Source organism: Stegostoma tigrinum, chromosome 12 (genome assembly GCF_030684315.1).
Source record: "Stegostoma tigrinum isolate sSteTig4 chromosome 12, sSteTig4.hap1, whole genome shotgun sequence".
NCBI classification, from domain to species: domain Eukaryota; kingdom Metazoa; phylum Chordata; class Chondrichthyes; order Orectolobiformes; family Stegostomatidae; genus Stegostoma; species Stegostoma tigrinum.
The window spans coordinates 6,239,187-6,258,098 of NC_081365.1; the positions used below are offsets into that span (position 1 = coordinate 6,239,187).

Consider the following 18,912-nt stretch of genomic DNA (forward strand, 5'->3'; position numbering starts at 1 on the left):
CTATTTGGGTATCAGGCACATGGGGACGCTGAAGGATTTGCTGGGGGTTCCGAAGCCAAGAAGGAGCGCAGAGGAATGCGATTGGAATACGTGATTTTATTGATTTGCCATTTGGTCTGAGAAACAGAGGGCAGATATAATCTGAGAGGACGGACAGAGCAAAGGTCACCCCCTTAGCAATAGGAGAAGGCCATTCAGCCCCGGTAAATGCCGAACTGCTCAGAGTTTACTGCTCTGCTCAAGAGTGTAAGATATCACAGAGTTATGAACCCAGCCCAGTCATTCAGGCAAACCAGCCTTCCTTCCACTGACTCCACCTACATTTTCCGCTGCCTTGGAAAGCAGCCAACATAATCAAAGACCCCTCCCACCTCAGTTATACTGTCTTCCACCGTCTTTCATCAGGCAAAGGAAACAAAATTTGAAAGCACGTTCCAACAGATTTAAAAACAGCATCTTCCCTACTGTTATCAGACTTATGGACGAAACTCTCAGATATTAGAGTTGATCTTTCTCTGCCCCTTCTCTGTAGCTGTAACACTATATTCTACATTCTGTTCTATTACGCTGATATAATTATGCAAAGTATGATTCTTCTGGGTAGCATGCAAAACAATACTTTTCACCGAGTCTCAGTACACGTGAAAATAATAAATCAAATCAAGATCAAAATGTAAATTCAGTGAACTTCTTGTAAATACAAACTCCCTGTAAATGCAGAACCACTCAGAGATCCTTGTAAATATCAACGTACTCCCTGTAAATACAGCATCACTGAGAGATTCCTTAAACGCAGCATCATTAAAAGATTCCTGTAAATACAGACATACTCCCTGCAAATACAGCATCACTGGCAGATTCCTGTATATACAGATGCACCCCTGCAAATACAGCATCACTGGCAGATTCCTGTAAATATATGCACTCCATAAATACAGAATCACTCTGTGATTCCTAAGAACACAGACACACTCCGTATAAATACAGTCCAATTCCCTACAAATATATCACCACTCTGACATCTTTGTAAATTTAAACACACTTGGCAGAGATTGTATAAAAAGTCACAGTCCTGCAGACCCCATAAAAACAGTAGTATTCACAGAGATCCATCGAATACAGTCACACCTCCTGAGTAGCCTATAAATATTTACTTACACAGAGGGACAGTACAATATCAACTCTCCCCGAGAATATCTTCTCCAAGACACTCGGAGGGGAATATAAATGCACAGTGAAAGCAGTGGACAAAGACTCTAATCCAATTAATGAAAATTCATCAACAAGAAGCCAGTAGGCCGTCATCAACCACAAAATCCTCAATCCCCATCACCTTCTCAAACCTCCCTGAGGCTCTGACCTAATGATAAGCTAACAATGCTTTAGCCAAACACTCCTGCCTCCATATTTGAGGCAACCTTACTGGCGATAACAACAGAGGTGAATGTCCATTGGGAATCGCAATGAAGGAAAACCAGGAACAGCCATATCGGTAAACAGCACAACAAAGGGAATGTACTCACAGGCCACCTCCAGCGAGGCGTTGTGACTGACGGCCTCCCCCAGGTAGTTCCTGGCCACACAGACGTAGCTTCCCTCGTCGGGTTTGCTCCTCCGGCCGTGGACAATGCGCAGGAAGAACAAGGAGCCGCTGGGCAGCAGCATACGGTGAGACCGGGCGTCGTCCTTGTCCGTCTCCACCCGCTCCCCGTCCTTGTACCACTCAACGGTGGGATTCGGTCTGCCCTCAGCCTTGCAGTTCAGAGTAGCAGGCTCCCCCTTGGACACGATCAGATCGGACGGGTGTTCCACAATCCGGGGTGGGAAATCTTCCTGCCGAAGGCGCGATCCTGAGAGAGAGACAGAAGAGAGAGAGTTCAATTTCGTGACACAGGCTGTCACTTTATTGTAAAAGTCGGTACATTCATTTAGCACCTTGGTTCATTCTCAACCTGTATTGCCTTGTTCCACATACTGTAAAATGGTGTGAAGGAAGTGGAAAGGGATCAAAGATTGACCAGAATGATACCAGAACTAAATGGTTGTACTCTTATCAGAGGCAATCCAACAGGCAAAGTTTCTTTTCCCTAGAACAGAAAAACGCCGAGGATTGATCTGGTGGATTTAAGATTGAGTGGACTCAGATGCAGAAAAGATGTTTCAAAGTGTGGGTGGGACCAGAGCAGGTGCAATCAATATAAAGCAGTCACTGATTCAAGCCTCACCTGCTCCAGAGGTATGTAACAACATAATAAAATGTGAAGCTGGATGAACACAGCAGGCCAAGCAGCATCTCAGGAGCACAAAAGCTTTTGTGCTCCTGAGATGCTGCTTGGCCTGCTGTGTTCATCCAGCCTCACATTTTATTATCTTGGAATTCTCCAGCATCTGCAGTTCCCATTATCTCTGATACCGTATGTAACAACATGTCTGGATAAGTTGATTAAAAACACCAACAAGGTAAAACCAAGTTGCTGTACTCTCTTATTACAGAGATACAACTGGTGATGGTTTAACCTGAGGGTCACCATGCCTCAGGCAAGGGGAGAGGTTGGAAGGGCAGGTCCTTCATGGTAACCCCAGCTGGTGAGGGAAGTGAACCCATGCTGTTGCATCAATTGGCATTGCAAGCCAGCTGGCCAGCCAATTGAACAAGCTGACAGTCACTCCCCCGCCCCACCGAAAAAAAAATCAGTCAATCCAACAGGCATGAGCTCTTGTGGTGCGGTGATGGTGTGCCTGGCTCTGAGCTAGGAAATTCGAGTCCAAATCTCACCTGATCCAGAGATGTCTCGTAACATTCTACAACAGGTTGACTGGAAAACATTTACAAAAAAACTCACAGCTCGCTATATTGGAATGTGATAAATCCAATTGGGAAAGCCTCTTGTACAGCAGTGGCACTGACCCTATCTCTGAGCCAGGAGACCTAGGTTGAAATCCCACCTGCTCCATACGTGTGCAATAACATCTCTGAACAGGCTGATTTGAAAATATCAATGAAATCTGACCAGGAATTCTGAAGAAACATCTTTTACCAGGGTGTGGTGAGAGTGTGGAGTACACTCCAAATGCAATGGCTGAGATGGACGAGATGGAGGTTCACATACCAGACAGAGAAAGAGTGAAATAAAGGTGATGGATATGTCAGGCCAAATGGGATCACTCAGTGCTGTAAATGCTCTGTAACAATGTCCTGTTCCAAAACTCAATCAGTGTGGCAATAAACAGGAGGTGGAGGGTGTGAGGGATGTGCAGGTTTCACAATGTTTGTCAATTTCCACACAGTTCTGGTAGGATGATAGCAGAGATAGGGAAGGAACTTCAACACTGTCGGCTCTGCCCAGGAGTTTTGCGATGAAGAATTGTAACAGCTGTCACCCTGGCAACATGGTGGACATTTACATCAGAACATAAGAACTAGGAGCAGGAGTAAGCCCTCTGGCTTTCCAAGACCACTCCGCCATTCAATAGGATCATGGATGGTCCTTTCATGGACTCAGTTCCACTCACCCATCCTCTCACCATTTAGTTCCTTTACTATTCAAAAAATTATCTACCTTTAGCTTTAATAACATTCAATGAGAAAGCCTCGACTGCTTCACTGGGCAGGGAATTCCACAGATTCACAACCCTTTGGGTGAAGAAGTTCTTCCCCAACTCAGTCGTAAATCTGGTCCCCCTAATTTTGAGGCTATGCCCTCTTGTTCTCGTTTCACCCTCCAGTGAAAACAGCTTCCCTGTTTCTATCTTATCTATTCTCCTCATAATTTTATAGGTTTCTATAAGGTCCCCTCCTCATTCTTCTAAATTCCAATGAATATAATCACAGTCCACTCAGTCTCTCCTCATAAGCCAACCCTGTCAAGTCCTGGATCTCGAGATTCCAGAGATATGGGCCACTGTGGCAAAGCATTATTAGCTACCAATTCCAAACAGTATCAAGAGTTAGCAAGGGTAGAGCATGAATGGAATCATGTGTATGTCCAGACCAAGTAATATCTTCAGATTCCTTTTCCTGGGAGAGATCCATGAGTCAGCTGGGTTTGAAAGCACAGTATTCAGGTCACAATTCCCAAATTACCAGATTAATTGAATCTAATTTCACAACGGATTCCACTGGGGTCTGAACTCTTGACCTCCAGATCTGGACCATGACCTCCAGGCGAGGACGTTCCTAATGGGATAAACAATCAGTTCATCTGTTTCTTGGGAGTGTTGGTTTGGTGGTGGGGAGGGGGCAGGGAAATTTTGGCCAGGACATCCAGTTCACGGGATCTTGAATGTTCACTCGATACTGTCACTCAAAGGTGCTGTCTGACATTGAGAACAAAATGCTGTGCTTATGATATTGAAATAATTACCTGTCTGAAAATCTAATTTAATTTTGACCAGGACTGTTTGAAGTAAACGCACTGGGAATAGAAAGCGCAACTCTAATAATTGTGACCATGAGGTTAGTGTTTGTCATTAAAAAAAACTGGTTCAGGTAGAGGCGCCGACTGTCCCTATCCAGTCTGGATCTACGTATGATTCCAGTACTGCAGCAAATTCTCAACCATTCACTGAAGTAACTTAGAAAAACTTTTTCATCCAGAGAGTGGTGGGAATCTGGAACTCACTGCCTGTAAAGGTGGGAGAAACAGAAACACTCACCTCATTGAGGAGGTATTTAGATGTGCTTCTAGGATACCAGAGCATGCAAGGCAATTGGTCCAGTGCAGGAAAACAGGGTTAGAATAGTGAGAGATAACAAAATGTGAGGCTGGATGAACACAGCAGGCCAAGCAGCATCTCAGGAGCACAAAAGCTGACGTTTCGGGCCCAGACCCTTCATCAGAGAGGGGGATGGGGAGAGGGAACTGGAATAAGTAGGGAGAGATGGGGAGGCAGACCGAAGATGGAGAGAAAAGAAGATAGGTGGAGAGGAGAGTATAGGTGGGGAGGTAGGGAGGGGATAGGTCAGTCCAGGGAAGATGGACAGGTCAAGGAGGTGGGATGAGGTTAGTAGGTAGGAGATGGAGGTGCGGCTTGGGGTGGGAGGAAGGGATGGGTGATAGGAAGAACAGGTTAGGGAGGCAGAGACAGGCTGGACTGGTTTTGGGATGCAGTGGGTGGAGGGGAAGAGCTGGGCTGGTTGTGTGGTGCAGTGGGGGGAGGGGACGAACCACCCCAGCCTTCAGTTCACCTGGGCCATCTCCAGCACATCCCTCACCTTCCTGGACCTCTCAGTCTCCATCTCAGGCAACCAGCTTGTAACTGATGTCCATTTCAAGCCAACCGACTCCCACAGCTACCTAGAATACACCTCCTCCCACCCACCCTCCTGCGAAAATTCCATCCCCTATTCCCAATTCCTCCGCCTCCGCCGCATCTGCTCCCAGGATGAGGCATTCCACTCCCGCACATCCCAGATGTCCAAGTTCTTCAAGGACCGCAACATCCCCCCAACAGTGGTCGGGAACGCCCTTGACGTGCCTCCCGCATTTCCCGCAACACATCCCTCGCACCCTGCCCCCGCCACAACCGCCCAAAGAGGATCCCCCTCATTCTCACACACCACCCTACCAACCTCCGGATACAATGCATCATCCTCCGACACTTCCGCCATCTACAATCCGACCCCACCACCCAATACATTTTTCCATCCCCACCCTTGTCTGCTTTCGGGGGAGAACCACTCTCTCCGTGACTCCTTTGTTTTCTCTACACTGCCCTCCAACCCCACCACACCCGGCACCTTCCCCTGCAACCACAGGAAATGCTACACTTGCCCCCACACCTCCTCCCTCACCCCTATCCCAGGCCCCAAGATGACTTTCCACATTAAGCAGAGGTTCACCTGCACATCTGTCAATGTGGTATACTGTATCCATTGTACCCGGTGTGGCTTCCTCTACATTGGGGAAACCAAGCGGAGGCTTGGGGACCGCTTTGCAGAACACCTCCGCTCGGTTCGCAATAAACAACTGCACCTCCCAGTCGCGAACCATTTCCACTCCCACTCCCATTCTTTAGATGACATGTCCATCATGGGCCTCCTGCAGTGCCACAATGCTGCCACCCGAAGGTTGCAGGAATAGCAATTCATATTCCACTTGGGAACCCTGCAGCCCAATGGTATCAATGTGGACTTCACCAGCTTCAAATTCTCCCCTTCCCCCACCGCATTCCAAAACCAGCCCAGTTCATCCCCTCCCCGCACTGCACCACACAACCAGCCCAGCTCTTCCCCTCCACCCAGTGCATCCCAAAACCAGTCCAACCTGTCTCTGCCTCCCTAACCTTTTCTTCCTCTCACCCATCCCTTCCTCCCACCCCAAGCCGCACCTCCATCTCCTACCTACTAACCTCATCCCACCTCCTTGACCTGTCCGTCTTCCCTGGACTGACCTATCCCCTCCCTACCTCCCCACCTATACTCTCTCCACCTATCTTCTTTTCTCTCCATCTTATGTCCGCCTCCCCCTCTCTCCCTATTTATTCCAGAACCCTCAGCCCATCCCCCTCTCTGATGAAGGGTCTAGGCCCGAACCGTCAGCTTTTGTGCTCCTGAGATGCTGCTTGGCCTGCTGTGTTCATCCAGCCTCACATTTTATTATCTTGGGTTCTCCAGCGTCTGCAGTTCCCATTATCACTGATAGAATGGTTGGAGGGTTGTTTTTCACTGGTACAGATGGGGTGGACATTTTTTGTTAGGAATGGGTAACAAACTCAGCCTTGTCAGTCATACTGCCATAGGGAGTACTGCATTGCCAGAGGGTCAGTACAGAGGGAGTGCTGCACTAGAGAGGGTCAATACTGTGGGAGTGCTGCCCTGAAAGAGGGTCAGTACTGAGGGAGTGCTGCTTTGTCAGAGGGTCAGTACTGAGGGCGTGCTGCCCTGTCAGAGGGTCAGTACTGAGGGAGTGCCGCACTGTCAGTGGGTCAGTACTGAGGGAATGCTGCATTGTTGGAAGGTGAATACTGACAGACAGCTGCATTGCTGCATTGTTGGCAGGTGAATACTGAGGGAGAGCCGCAATGCTGCGCTGTATTAGAGGGAGCATCACATTCTTCAGGATGCCTTCCTTTAGAAGGCACATTGAAACCACCACTATTTGAGGCAGACGGGCATGCTGCAATAGTGTTCACCGTGGTGTCTTTACACAACATTACGAAAATAATAGGTTGCCTGGTCAAAAGAACATTACTGTTTTTGGGAGCTTGTTGTGCAAAAATTGTGTGCCACATTTCCCACATTGCAAGACTGACTGCACTGAATGAAACTACCTGATTGTATGCAAATAACTTAGAAGAGACAAGAAGTTGGACATGGTAAGACAGAAGTGAGAGTCTGTTCTTGTACAACGCACGTAGCAACAGAGAAATTGAACAAACACAGATCGCTGGAGAAACACAGCAGTTCTGGCAACAGAGATCTGATGGTCATCTCTGCAATATATATTCTTCTTTCAGGACTGCTGAGCGCAGCAAATTTAAACAGAAACGCACTGATTTTAGGCAACTCTAAACTCAATCTCCATCAGGTTCCATCACAACCAACATCCCAGAAAATCACTCGGAAATGTATTCAGAGCAAGAAAGAGCGCTGAGCACAGTGACCTCGCTACACACACCTCATTTACTGGATGATTCAGCTCCGGCAGTGAGTAACTGAATGCGTTCTTATCTGCTGAATAGTCCACCTGCAAATTCCTCCTGTCCAACAGCATATAATTGGCAGGGAGAACATCAAATTAAAGTTAGAATGATCCCCACAAAGTGACTGCCAGAAACTATGTTTGAAGAACATTTACTGCTGCATTGCACCATCTAGTCTCCTCCATCCTTCCTAATCCCCACAACGTCAGACTGGAATTTCAGAGGTTCGCAGTCCTCTGTGTTTCCTGGTATTAAACAGGGTGTTATTAAACTTGCTGAATAAACATTGCGTGACAGATTTAAAACTGTTTTCAGCAAGAATTGTGCTAGTTTGGTCCACGAATAAACAAACAATTTAAACAGGCCAGGCCGGCCCAGTTCATTGATTCAATATATATCACTGGAAAAGACCATTTGGCCAATCAAGCCTGTGCTATCACTTTGCACTGACTGAGGGCCCTGGGAACATTCACCACTTTCAGGTCATGGCTTGTGCAGTGTTTAATTTGCTCAACTTTCAGGCACCACTCCAAAAATCTTTTCTCCTCATCAAGTCCCTCATGGTCACACTGCAATGAGCCCCCTTCCTGCCTTGATTCCTGCACATATCAGCCCACTCCTCAGGGGAGATTGCTGGAAATCCACCTCCATCACCCTCAACAGCACACTCCTCACAGAGGCTTCGACCATCAGAGAATCATACAGTGACTGTGATAACTGAAGAGGTCATGTAGCCTGTCGTCATTGCACTGTCAGAGGGTCAGTACTGATGGAGTGCCGCACTGTCACAGGGTCAGTACTGAGGGAGTGCCACACTGTCAGAGGGTCAGTACTGAGGGAGTGCCGCACTGTCAGAGGGTCAGTACTGAGGGAGTGCCGCACTGTCAGAGGGTCAGTACAGAGGGAGTGCCGCACTGTCACAGGGTCAGTACTGAGGGAGTGCCGCCCTGTCAGAGGGTCAGTACTGAGGGAGTGCCGCACTGTCAGAGGGTCAGTACAGAGGGAGTGCCGCACTGTCACAGGGTCAGTACTGAGGGAGTACCGCACTGTCAGAGGGTCGGTACTGAGGGAGTGCCGCACCGTCAGAGGGTCAGTACAGAGGGAGTGCCGCACTGTCAGAGGGTCAGTACTGAGGGAGTGCCGCACTGTCAGAGGGTCAGTACAGAGGGAGTGCCGCACTGTCACAGGGTCAGTACTGAGGGAGTGCCGCACTGTCAGAGGGTCAGTACAGAGGGAGTGCCGCACTGTCAGAGGGTCAGTACTGAGGGAGTACAGCACTGTCAGAGGGTCAGTACTGAGGGAGTACAGCACTGTCAGAGGGTCAGTACTGAGGGAGTGCCGCACTGTCAGAGGGTCAGTACTGAGGGAGTGCCGCACCGTCAGAGGGTCAGTACAGAGGGAGTGCCGCACTGTCACAGGGTCAGTGCTGAGGGAGTTCTGCACTGTCAGAGGGTCAGTACTGAGGGAGTACCGCACTGTCAGAGGGTCGGTACTGAAGGACCGCCGCACTGTCAGAGGGTCGGTACTGAAGGAGTGCCGCACTGTCAGAGGGTCGGTACTGAAGGAGTGCCGCACTGTCAGAGGGTCGGTACTGAAGGAGTGCCGCACTGTCAGAGGGTCGGTACTGAAGGAGTGCCGCATTCTCCCAGAGGTAGCAAAAACAACTGTAAGAGTATCTTACCCAGCAATTACCAAGTTGGCAGTTCCCTTCATCTTCACACCTCTCTAACCCCTCCATCCCTGTTCCCTCTCTCATCAGGAATCGTCCTCTTTCATCTTTCAATTCAGTAAAGGAAGATCTTTCATTGTCCAGAACCTTTCCTGCCTCACAGGCTCCAACATAAAATACAGTACGCCTTGAAACAAAACCAGGAAATGATGTGACCAACTTCTGCACAGTTAACCCACACAAACGACAGTGTGACAGGGGCCAAGTAAGCCAGTGTTACTGATGCTGGTTGAGGGATGAATACTTGTGCAGGGCACTGAACCAAACCTTCCACTTTGTTTGAAAGATAGAAGCAGTATTATTTATTTTACACCCAGGTTAACATGCCGTTCGAAAGACAATTAAAAATCATGTGAAATCTGTGACCCTGATTGGAAAATGTTGTTTGGGTTTCAAGATCAGGAAAAGACAAATTTTGGGTGATGTGTTGATTGAATATGCCAGTGATCCCATTCCTAATCCCCCTGAACTGCCTGAATATTGATGCCTAAAGTGGGCGACCCCTACAATGGATGCGTCAGTCACAGGAGGCAGCAAGATAGTGGACGTTTCTCTTGAGACTAGAGGCTGGCATGGACAGGGTCAGAAAGACCCTGAACTCTTTTGCTTCTTTGTTTTTCTAATTTATTCCTGTGGCCCGTCATGCCAGACTATTTATTTTTTAACTGTTCTACTTTTTTTGCTTCCTAGGAATTTGATCGTATGTAACTGTACCTAGGTACCTTTGTATTTAAGATAGTTCTGTAATGCTGCTACTTGTAAACTTTTCACTATACTCATTTAAGTACATGTGACAATAAAAAGTTAATTCAATTCAATTTAATCTTAAGTTCCAAAGTTGGATAAACACATGAAACAGCAGAAGATATAAGATACATCCTTCTCAAGGGGTAGTTAGGGATGGGCAACAATGACCTGCTTCTCATGAAATAATATTCACAAAACAAAGGGCTATGAAGCTTTCAACCGGTGGGATATCACAGAAGCAATGGACTGAGTGGCCACTTCATGTACTGTGGCCCTCTATGTGAAGATTGGAGACTGGGGTGAAGTAGAACATACCTGCAAAAGCCCCACTGCAGATTATCAAGTCGCGGAGCTGTGAAAGTTACAGAATGTACGAAAATAAAAGAACATCAGAGGTCATGTTGTGTGTAACTGCACAGCAGTGGAACAGTACCAAACCATTCATTAGGTATTTATATTCTATTCCACCTACTCAATTCATGTGGAAAGGATAAACACTCTGCTTCTTCAAATAAATTTGTGACTACGAGACACTTTGAATTGAACTCAGTGTGGGTTAAGCAGTTTGATCGGGTAAGTGCCATCTCATCACTGTCTGCAAGAGCCTTGGAAAATCTATTTGGGTAATTTTAAGACAGATTTTCACACGCTGACTTAATTGACACTGGGGGAACGAGTCTTAGGGTGAAAGTCAGTGTGCTACGCTGCATAGAAAGTAAAGCCTGTTGGATCAAACAAGGGAATAAAACTGATACAAAAGGAATACTCAACTGGCAGTGAACACAACCCACTGGGGCTGTCCCTTAACAGTTTAAAGATCAGGAATGGAAATATCAGTAGGGACTCATGGCTCTGGAGCCTGTTCTTAACAGCAAGATCTTAACTGAGCTTTTTAACATCAACTCTACTATTCCTTAGTAGTTGGGTAGGTGGAGCTGAGGCAGAGATGAGATCAGACATGATTATATTCAAAGGCAGAGCAGCTTTGAGGAGCTGATGGGCCCACTCCTGCTCCTAGATATTTTTTTAACGGCGTGGAAGCAGGCCATTTGACCCATCAAGCCTATACTCCGAAGGGCAGCCCATCAGACGCATGCCATCCCTGCATTTCCCATGGCTAATCTACACAGCCTGCACACTCTATTGAGAAATACTGGAGCAGGGTGGGGATTGGTCAAAGCACGTTCAACAGTGGAAGGTACAGAGTGGGTGAGTGGTATAAAACAGTTGAAGGGTATGGAATAATCAAGGCTTGTTTCCTAACTCATGAAATACAGGCATTTCTAGCTGTTCCAGACATATTATCCACTGTTATTTGACCTTGGCAGGCTATACATCAATGGGACAGTCAAGGGCTCTGGAATGGGCAAAGATTAATAGACAGGTGAGAGACATGGGGTGGGTGAAGGACAAGGGGTCAGTAATGGGTACGGTATAAGTGAGGGGTATGGGGTGGCTGAGGGGTTGGAGAGGGTGAGGCATTGTGGAGTTTGAGGGGTATCGGGTGGGTGAGATGTTGGGGAGGGAGAAGGGTTGGAGAGGGTGAGAGATGGACAAGGAGTCAGTAATAGGTATGGTATAAGTGCGGGGTTGGGGAGGGTGAGGGGTTGGGGATGTTCAGGGGTTGGGGAGGGCGAGGGGTAGGGGTGGGTAAGGGGTTGGAGAGGGTGAAAGACATGGGGTGGGTGAAGGACAAGGTGTCAGTAATGAGTATGGCATAAGTGATGCGTATCGTCTGGGTGAGGCGGTTGGGGAGGGTTAAAAGTCTGGGGTGGGTGAGGATTTGGGACGAACGAGGAGTATGGGGTGTGTGAAGGTGTTAGGGAAGGGTGAGAGGTATGGTGTGGGTGAGGGGGTTGGGGAGGGTGAGAAGTCTGGGGTGAGTAACGGGTTGGGACAAATGAGGAGTATGGGGTGGGTAGAGGTTTGGGGAGGGTGAGGGTTATAGGGTGGGTGGTGAGGGGTTGGGGCAGCAAGTGGGATGAGGAGGGTGAGGGCATGGGGTGGTGAGGAGAATGGGGAGGGTGAGGAGCGTGGTGTGGGTGAGGGGATTGGGGAAGGTGAGGGTTATGGGATGGTTGACGGGTTGAGGACGGTGAGTGGTATAGGGTGGGTTGAAGGTATGGGGTGGATGAGGGGATGGAAAGGTTGAGGGGGGCTGAGGAAAGTGAGGGCATGCGGAGGGTGAGGGGTATTGGATGGATGAGGGGCATGGGGTGGGTGAGGGTTATTGGGAGGGTGAGGGGGATGGAGTGGTGAGGGAAATGGGGTGGGTGAGGAGCATGGGGTGGGGTGAAGGGTACGGAGTGAGTGAGGGGTAAGAGAGAGAGGAATATATGGTGGGCTGGGAGTACTGAAGAGTTAAAAATTTTGAGATGTTCACATGTTGCGAGTAAATAATGTGTTTTAAATAAATTTGTTGCTGCTTTCAAAACACCAATATTTTTAAACAGAGACTTCATCATGCTAAGTAAATATTTGAAACTGAAAAGAGGTAATTAATATTTAACTCCCAATTATTCTACCACTTGGCCTTTCAAATATTAAAACTAGATTTGTATGCCCAATACAGTGGAGTAGTACACAATTCCAATAACTGTCACCTTCAATTTTTTTATCCTTTGTTTATCATTTACTTAGCAATGTCCAAGTAAAGGTCCTTCCTTACAATTAGGCTTCAACCGTGCCCTGCTGTACTTATTATATTTCAATAGCTTCATTCTTTCATCTCGAATTTAATCTTTCAAAAGTCGCTGATATCCTCTTGTGAATTAATTCCCTCAACAAGGCTGACAATAGCAAAAAGATAATAATGAGATGAGCTGCTGTCGATGGGGCGCAATGCCCATTGTATTCCTGCGACCTGGAGCTGAGCTTTGTAAAGATATGGTAGCTCTTCCCACTTTCACTGTTCTTGGCTGAGTTTGCAAACTGGCAGATCTATCCTTTGAAAGTGTTCAAATGCACATGCACCAAACTCTCACACAAGATCACAAGAAATGGGAGCAGTTGGAGACTATTTGGCCCATTGAACTCTCTTGGGACGTAAACTGAGAAGTTATTTTGTTGATTTAAATTACAGAAAAGCTAGGAAGGCACAAGAGTCTATATTCCAGTGAAGCTCTAACCTTACCTAATTAATCAATAGCAACATCATCTACTTAAACAAACATTGAAATTGCTGGAAAATCTCAGCAGGTCTGGCAGCATCTGCAGAGAGAAAGCAGAGTTAACGTTTCAGGTCCAGTGAACCTGTTTTTTCATTTGTTTGTGCAATGTGGGCATCACTGGCTGGCCAGCATTTATTGCCCATCCCTAGTTGCCCTTGAGAAGGTGGTAGTGAGATGCAGTCCGCCTTGAACCACTGCAGTCTATCTGCTGTAAGTTGGCCCACAATGTCCCCAGGAAGGGAATTCCAGGATTTCGACCCAGGGATAGTGAAGGGACAGCATTAGATTTCAAAGTCAGGAGTGAGTGGATTGGAGGGCAACTTGGAAGGGGTGATGTTCCTCTATGTCTGCTGCTCTTGTCCTTCTAGGCGGAAATGTTCCGTGAGTCTGAACGATACTGTCGAGAAACTTAAGTGAATTTCTGCAGTGCATTTTGTAGATATTACACATTGCTGTGACTGAGCATCGGTGGTGGAGGGACTGGATGCTTGTAGATATGGTGCCAATCATGTGGGCTGCTTTGTCCTGATGGTGTCAAGCTTCCTAAGTGTTGTTGGGGCTGAACTCATCCAGGCAAGTGGGAGTGTTCCATCACATTCCTGGCTTACAGCCATAGCGTAATACAGGAGGGAAACAGGCCCTTCAGCCTAAACTGGTCTATGTTGACCATGGTGCCCTCTCAGCTAGTTCCAACTGCCTGCATTTGGTGCATAGCCCTCTAAACACTTCCCATCCATGTACCTATCCAAATGCTTTTTAAATGTTGCTCATATATGTGCCTCAACTCCTTTCTCTGCTAGCCCATTCCATATACACACCACTCTCTGCATGAAAAAGTTACTCATCAGGTCGTTCTTAAATCAATCTACTCTCACCTTAAACCTATGCCCTCTAGTTTTCAATTCCCCATCCCCAGGAAAAAGACTATATGCATTCATTCTATCTATGCCCCTCATGATTTTGTACATCTCAGTAAGTTCATCCCTTACTCTCCTACGTTCCAAGGAATAAAGTCCTATCCTGGCCAACCTCTCCCTATAACTCAGGCCTAGTAGTCTTGGCAACTTCCTCATAAATCTTCTTTACATACTTTCCCGTTTATCTATGTCTTTCCTATGACAGGGTGACCCAAACTGTACACAATATTCCAAGTGTGGCCTCATCAATGACTTATACAACTGTAACATAATGTCCCAACTCCTACACTCAATGCCTCGGCCGATGAAAGCCAGCATGCTAAATGTCTTCGTAACCACCCTGTCCACCTGCAACTCCGCATTCAATGAACTATGTACTTGTACTCCCGGGGCGCTCTGCTTCACAACACTCCTCAGGATCTTACCATTTACTGTATCAGTTCTACCTTGGTTTGACTTTCCAAAGCGCAACACCTTACATTTATCTGCATTGAACTACATTTGCCAATCCTCAGCCCACTTTCCCAGCTGATCAAGGTTCCTCTGTAATTTTTGATAACCTTCTTCATTATCAACGATACCTCCAAATTTTATTACATTTGCAAATTTACTAGTCATGCTTTGTACATTGATATCCAGATCCTTTATGTAAATAACAAATAACAAAGGTCCCAGCACCGACCCCTGTGACACACCACTAATCACAGGCCTCCAGTCTGAGAAACAATCTTCAACCATCACCCTTTGCTACCTACCATCGAGCCAATTTTGAATCCAATTAGCTAGCTCTCCCTGGATCCCATGCGATCTAACTTTCATGACCAGCCTGGTGTGCAAGATCTTGTCAAAGGCCTTACTAAAGCCCATATAGACAATGTGCACTGCCCTCCCCTCATTCATCCTCTTGGTACCTCTTCAAAAAACTCTCAAAGATTTGTCAGACGTGACTCCCCGTGCACAAATCCATGCTGACTCTCCCTAATCAGACCTTGACTATCCAAATGTTGGTTGATCCTGTCTCTCAATATCCTCTCCAATAATTTGCCAACCAGTAATGTCAGGCTCACTGGCCTGTAGTTCCCTGCCTTGTCTTTGCTGCCTTTCTTAAACAATGGAACAACATTAGCCACCCTGCAGTGTTCTGGGACTTCACCAGCGGCTAAAGATGAAGCAAAAATCTCTGCAAGAGCCTCTGCAATTTCTCCTCTAGCCGCCCAGAACATCTGAGGAAGGAGTTAATTAGGCCTATTAGATTCATCCACCTTTTTGCAATCTAAGGCTGCAAATCCCTCCTCAAAGGTAATGTGTATGTGATCCAAATCATCCGTACTTTTTTCCTTTATTTACTGAGCATCCATGATTCTCTGCTCAATCAACACTAAGGAGAAAAATTCATTAAAATCTCCCCTATTTCCTGTGATTCCACACATAGATGACCATGCTGATCTTTAAGGGGACCTGTTCTCTCCGTGTCCACCCTTTTACTCTTAACATCACTATTGAGCCTCTTAGAAATATCATTAACCTTATCTGCCAGATCCATCTCATACCCTCTTTTTGCGCTCCTGATTTCCCTCCTAAGTGTGCTCCTACACATTTTACAGTCATCTAGGGATTCACTTGAGCCCAATAACTAAAGCCCAATGTACACCTTCTTCTTTTTCCTGACCAGAGCCTCAATATCCCTCGGCAGCCAGGGATCCCTAAATCTGCCACTTTTCCCTTCACCCTAACAGGGACATGCTGTCTCTGGACTTTGTGCCTTGTAAATGATGGGCAAGCTTTGAGTAGTCAGAAGGTGAGTTACTTGCTACAGCATTCCTAGCTTCTAACCTGCTGTTGTAGTCACCACGATAATATGGTGAGTCCTGTTGAGTTTCGGGTCAATGATAATCTCCAGGATGTTGACAGTGTGGGAATCAGTGATGGTAACACTATTGAATGTCAAGGGATGGTTGTTAGATTGTCTCTTGTTGGTGATGGTCACAGCCTGGCATTTGTGTGGCATGAATGTCACTTGCCACTTGTCAGTCCAAGCCTGAATATCGTCCAGATCTTATTGCATTTGAACATGGACTGCTTCAATATCTGAGAAGTCATCAGTGAACATCCCCATTTCTGAATTTATGATGGAGGGAAGGTTATTGATGAAGCAGCTGAAGATGGTAGGGCTGAGGGCACCACCCTGAGGAACTCCTGCAGAGATGTTCTGAATCTGAGATGATTGACCGCCAACTACCACGGCCATCGTCCTATGTAGCCTTCTTCAGAAGCTCTCCATCCTGAGATCCAAATTCAGTGTCATTTGCCTCCAAATGCACACTTTTGCCCCCTCTTTCTCCATCAGCATTGCCCCATGCTGGCTCAGAACTGCCCTGCTCATCGCCCACCCCCTCCACCATTCCACTTCATCATCCGGCTCATTTGACATTCCCACAAAAGCCTTTTGTGGCATTAAGGAACACAAGTTCTGAAGAAGGTTCACTGAATCCAAAACATTATTTCTGCTTTCTTCCTGTAGCTGCTACCAAAAAATCTGAGTTTCTCCAGCAACTTCTGTTTTTTGTTTCAGATTTCCAGCATCTGCAGTAACAGTCATTGAGTCATACCACACGGAAAAAGACCCTTTGGTCCAACTCATCCATCTATACTGGACATCCTGATCTGACGTAGACACATTTGCCAGAATTTGGTCCATATATATCTGAACCATTTCTACTTCTAGACCCATCCAGATGTCTTTTAAATTTGTAATTGTACCAATTTTGGGCTCCCCTGCCCTGGGAAAAAGACCTTGGCTAGTCACCCCATCCATTCCTCTTATGATTCTAAAAACCTGCATAACATCCCTCCGCGTCTGACACTCTAGGGGAAATAGCCCCAGCCTATCCAGCCTTGCCTTATAGCACAGACCCTCCAACTCCAGCAACATCTTTGTAAATCTTTTCTGCACCCTCTCAAGTTTAACAACAGCCTTCCTAAAGGAGAGCGACCAGAATTGTACACAGTATTCCAAAGTGTCCTCACCAATGTCCTGTACAGCCACAACATGTCCTCTCAACTCCTAGACTCAATGTACTGACCAATGAAGGCAAGTTCTTTGGGTTCTTTGTTTAATCAACAACTTACATTGATATAGCGCATTCAGCAGGACAAAATATTCAAAGCTTGCTTCACTGGAGTGTCATTAAGCATAATCAGATATTGGGTCACATTGTAGATATTAGAACCACTAATTATAAGGTCAACCAAAGAGGTAGGTTTTAACAAGCATCTCAAAGGTATCTAGAGAAGGAAAAGGAAGGATGAGATTATTTAAGATGTGACGAGTAAAAGAACATTACAATGACAAAGTTGCTTGATGAGGAGCCAATCAATGTTGGTCTATCTAATCTGAGAGCTGGTGAGCAGCACACTGTAAGCCCGCTGCGTTTGTGGAGAGGAATGGCTTTAGCACGTTAAACTCCATCGGCCTGCACCATCATATTTGTCAAAACTTTTCTTCATTGTCTACCTGCTATTGCCTATAACTTAGCCCTTCCCTGTTACTTGTGAGAAATGTTCAGATCCTTCAGTCTTTTTCTTCACAAGCTGCTCACCAGTCTCTCTTTCAACCAATGGTTCGAACATCAAACCTCAAAGCACTTTGAGCCTCCTCCAAGCCAACAGAAGATAGGTATAGGCTAGAGAAACCATTCACAAACATCGACTCCCTCCACCACCAATGCTCAGTAGCTGCAGTGTGTACCATCTACAAGATGCACTGAAGAAATGCGTTAAGGCTCCTGAAACAGCCTCTTCCAAACTCACGATCATTTCCATTTAGAAGGATAAGGGCAACAGATACATGGGAACACCACCACAAGCAAGCTCCCCTCCAAGTTACTCACTATCCCAATTCGCAAGTATATAGATGTTCCTTCAGTGTCACTGGATCAAAATCCTGGAATACCCTCCCCAAGGTCAAATCGTAGCACACGGACTGCAGTGGTCCAAGAAGGCAGCTCACCACCACTTTCTCAAGGGGCAAGTAGGGACGGGCAATAAATGCTGACCCAGACAGTGATGCACACCTTCTTTGGACAAGTGTCAGAAAAGCTTTAACCAAAGGCTCACTGCAGTAAAAATCTGAATTGTCTTCAAGGATAGCCATTGAGATTCACTGATATATACAGCTCTTTCCCACCTATCACAATGACCAGAAGAGGCAGCAGGTGTGGGATGCAGTGTTATCCATAACCTGAACCAAGGCCTTTAGATACAATATAGCAGTCATTGGAATCTCAACCCCAAATATTGACCAGAGATCTTCACTTCCAGGAATGCTCAATCCCAACAAAGCACAAGATCTTTCTTTGTATCTATAGCACCGTTTCAAAATGCAACTGAAGTCGACAGGCTGAGCTTCAGTTTGACAACTTAACTGAAAGCTGGTGTCTCTAATAATTCTAAATTCCCTCAGTGCATCATCCCTTGGAACAACCATGATCCTACTGAACGGCAGAACAGGCTCGAGGGGCAGAGTGGTCTACTCCTATTGCTATTTCTAATGATCTCAGGACTGACAAAGGGTTGAACATATCTTCCTTCAATTTCAATATTATGAGTATATCCGAAGAAATGTTGAATGGGTTGGGTCCTGCCAATGTATAACTATTGTCACAGTGTGCACACAGAACCTATAGCACAAAGAAACAGGCAAACG

At 46.5% G+C, this 18,912-nt stretch overlaps 1 protein-coding gene across 50 annotated transcripts in view; it reads right to left on the bottom strand.

Moving 5' to 3' along the window:
• robo2 (roundabout, axon guidance receptor, homolog 2 (Drosophila)) overlaps positions 1-18,912 on the bottom strand; it is a 1,006,048-nt gene that overhangs the window by 515,199 nt on the left and 471,937 nt on the right. For all 50 annotated transcript variants that reach the window (XM_059650119.1, XM_059650114.1, XM_048540457.2 and 47 more), the window contains one exon: positions 1,524-1,850. In XM_059650119.1, the coding sequence (XP_059506102.1) occupies positions 1,524-1,850 (327 nt within the window). The remainder of the gene's footprint in view (positions 1-1,523; positions 1,851-18,912) is intronic.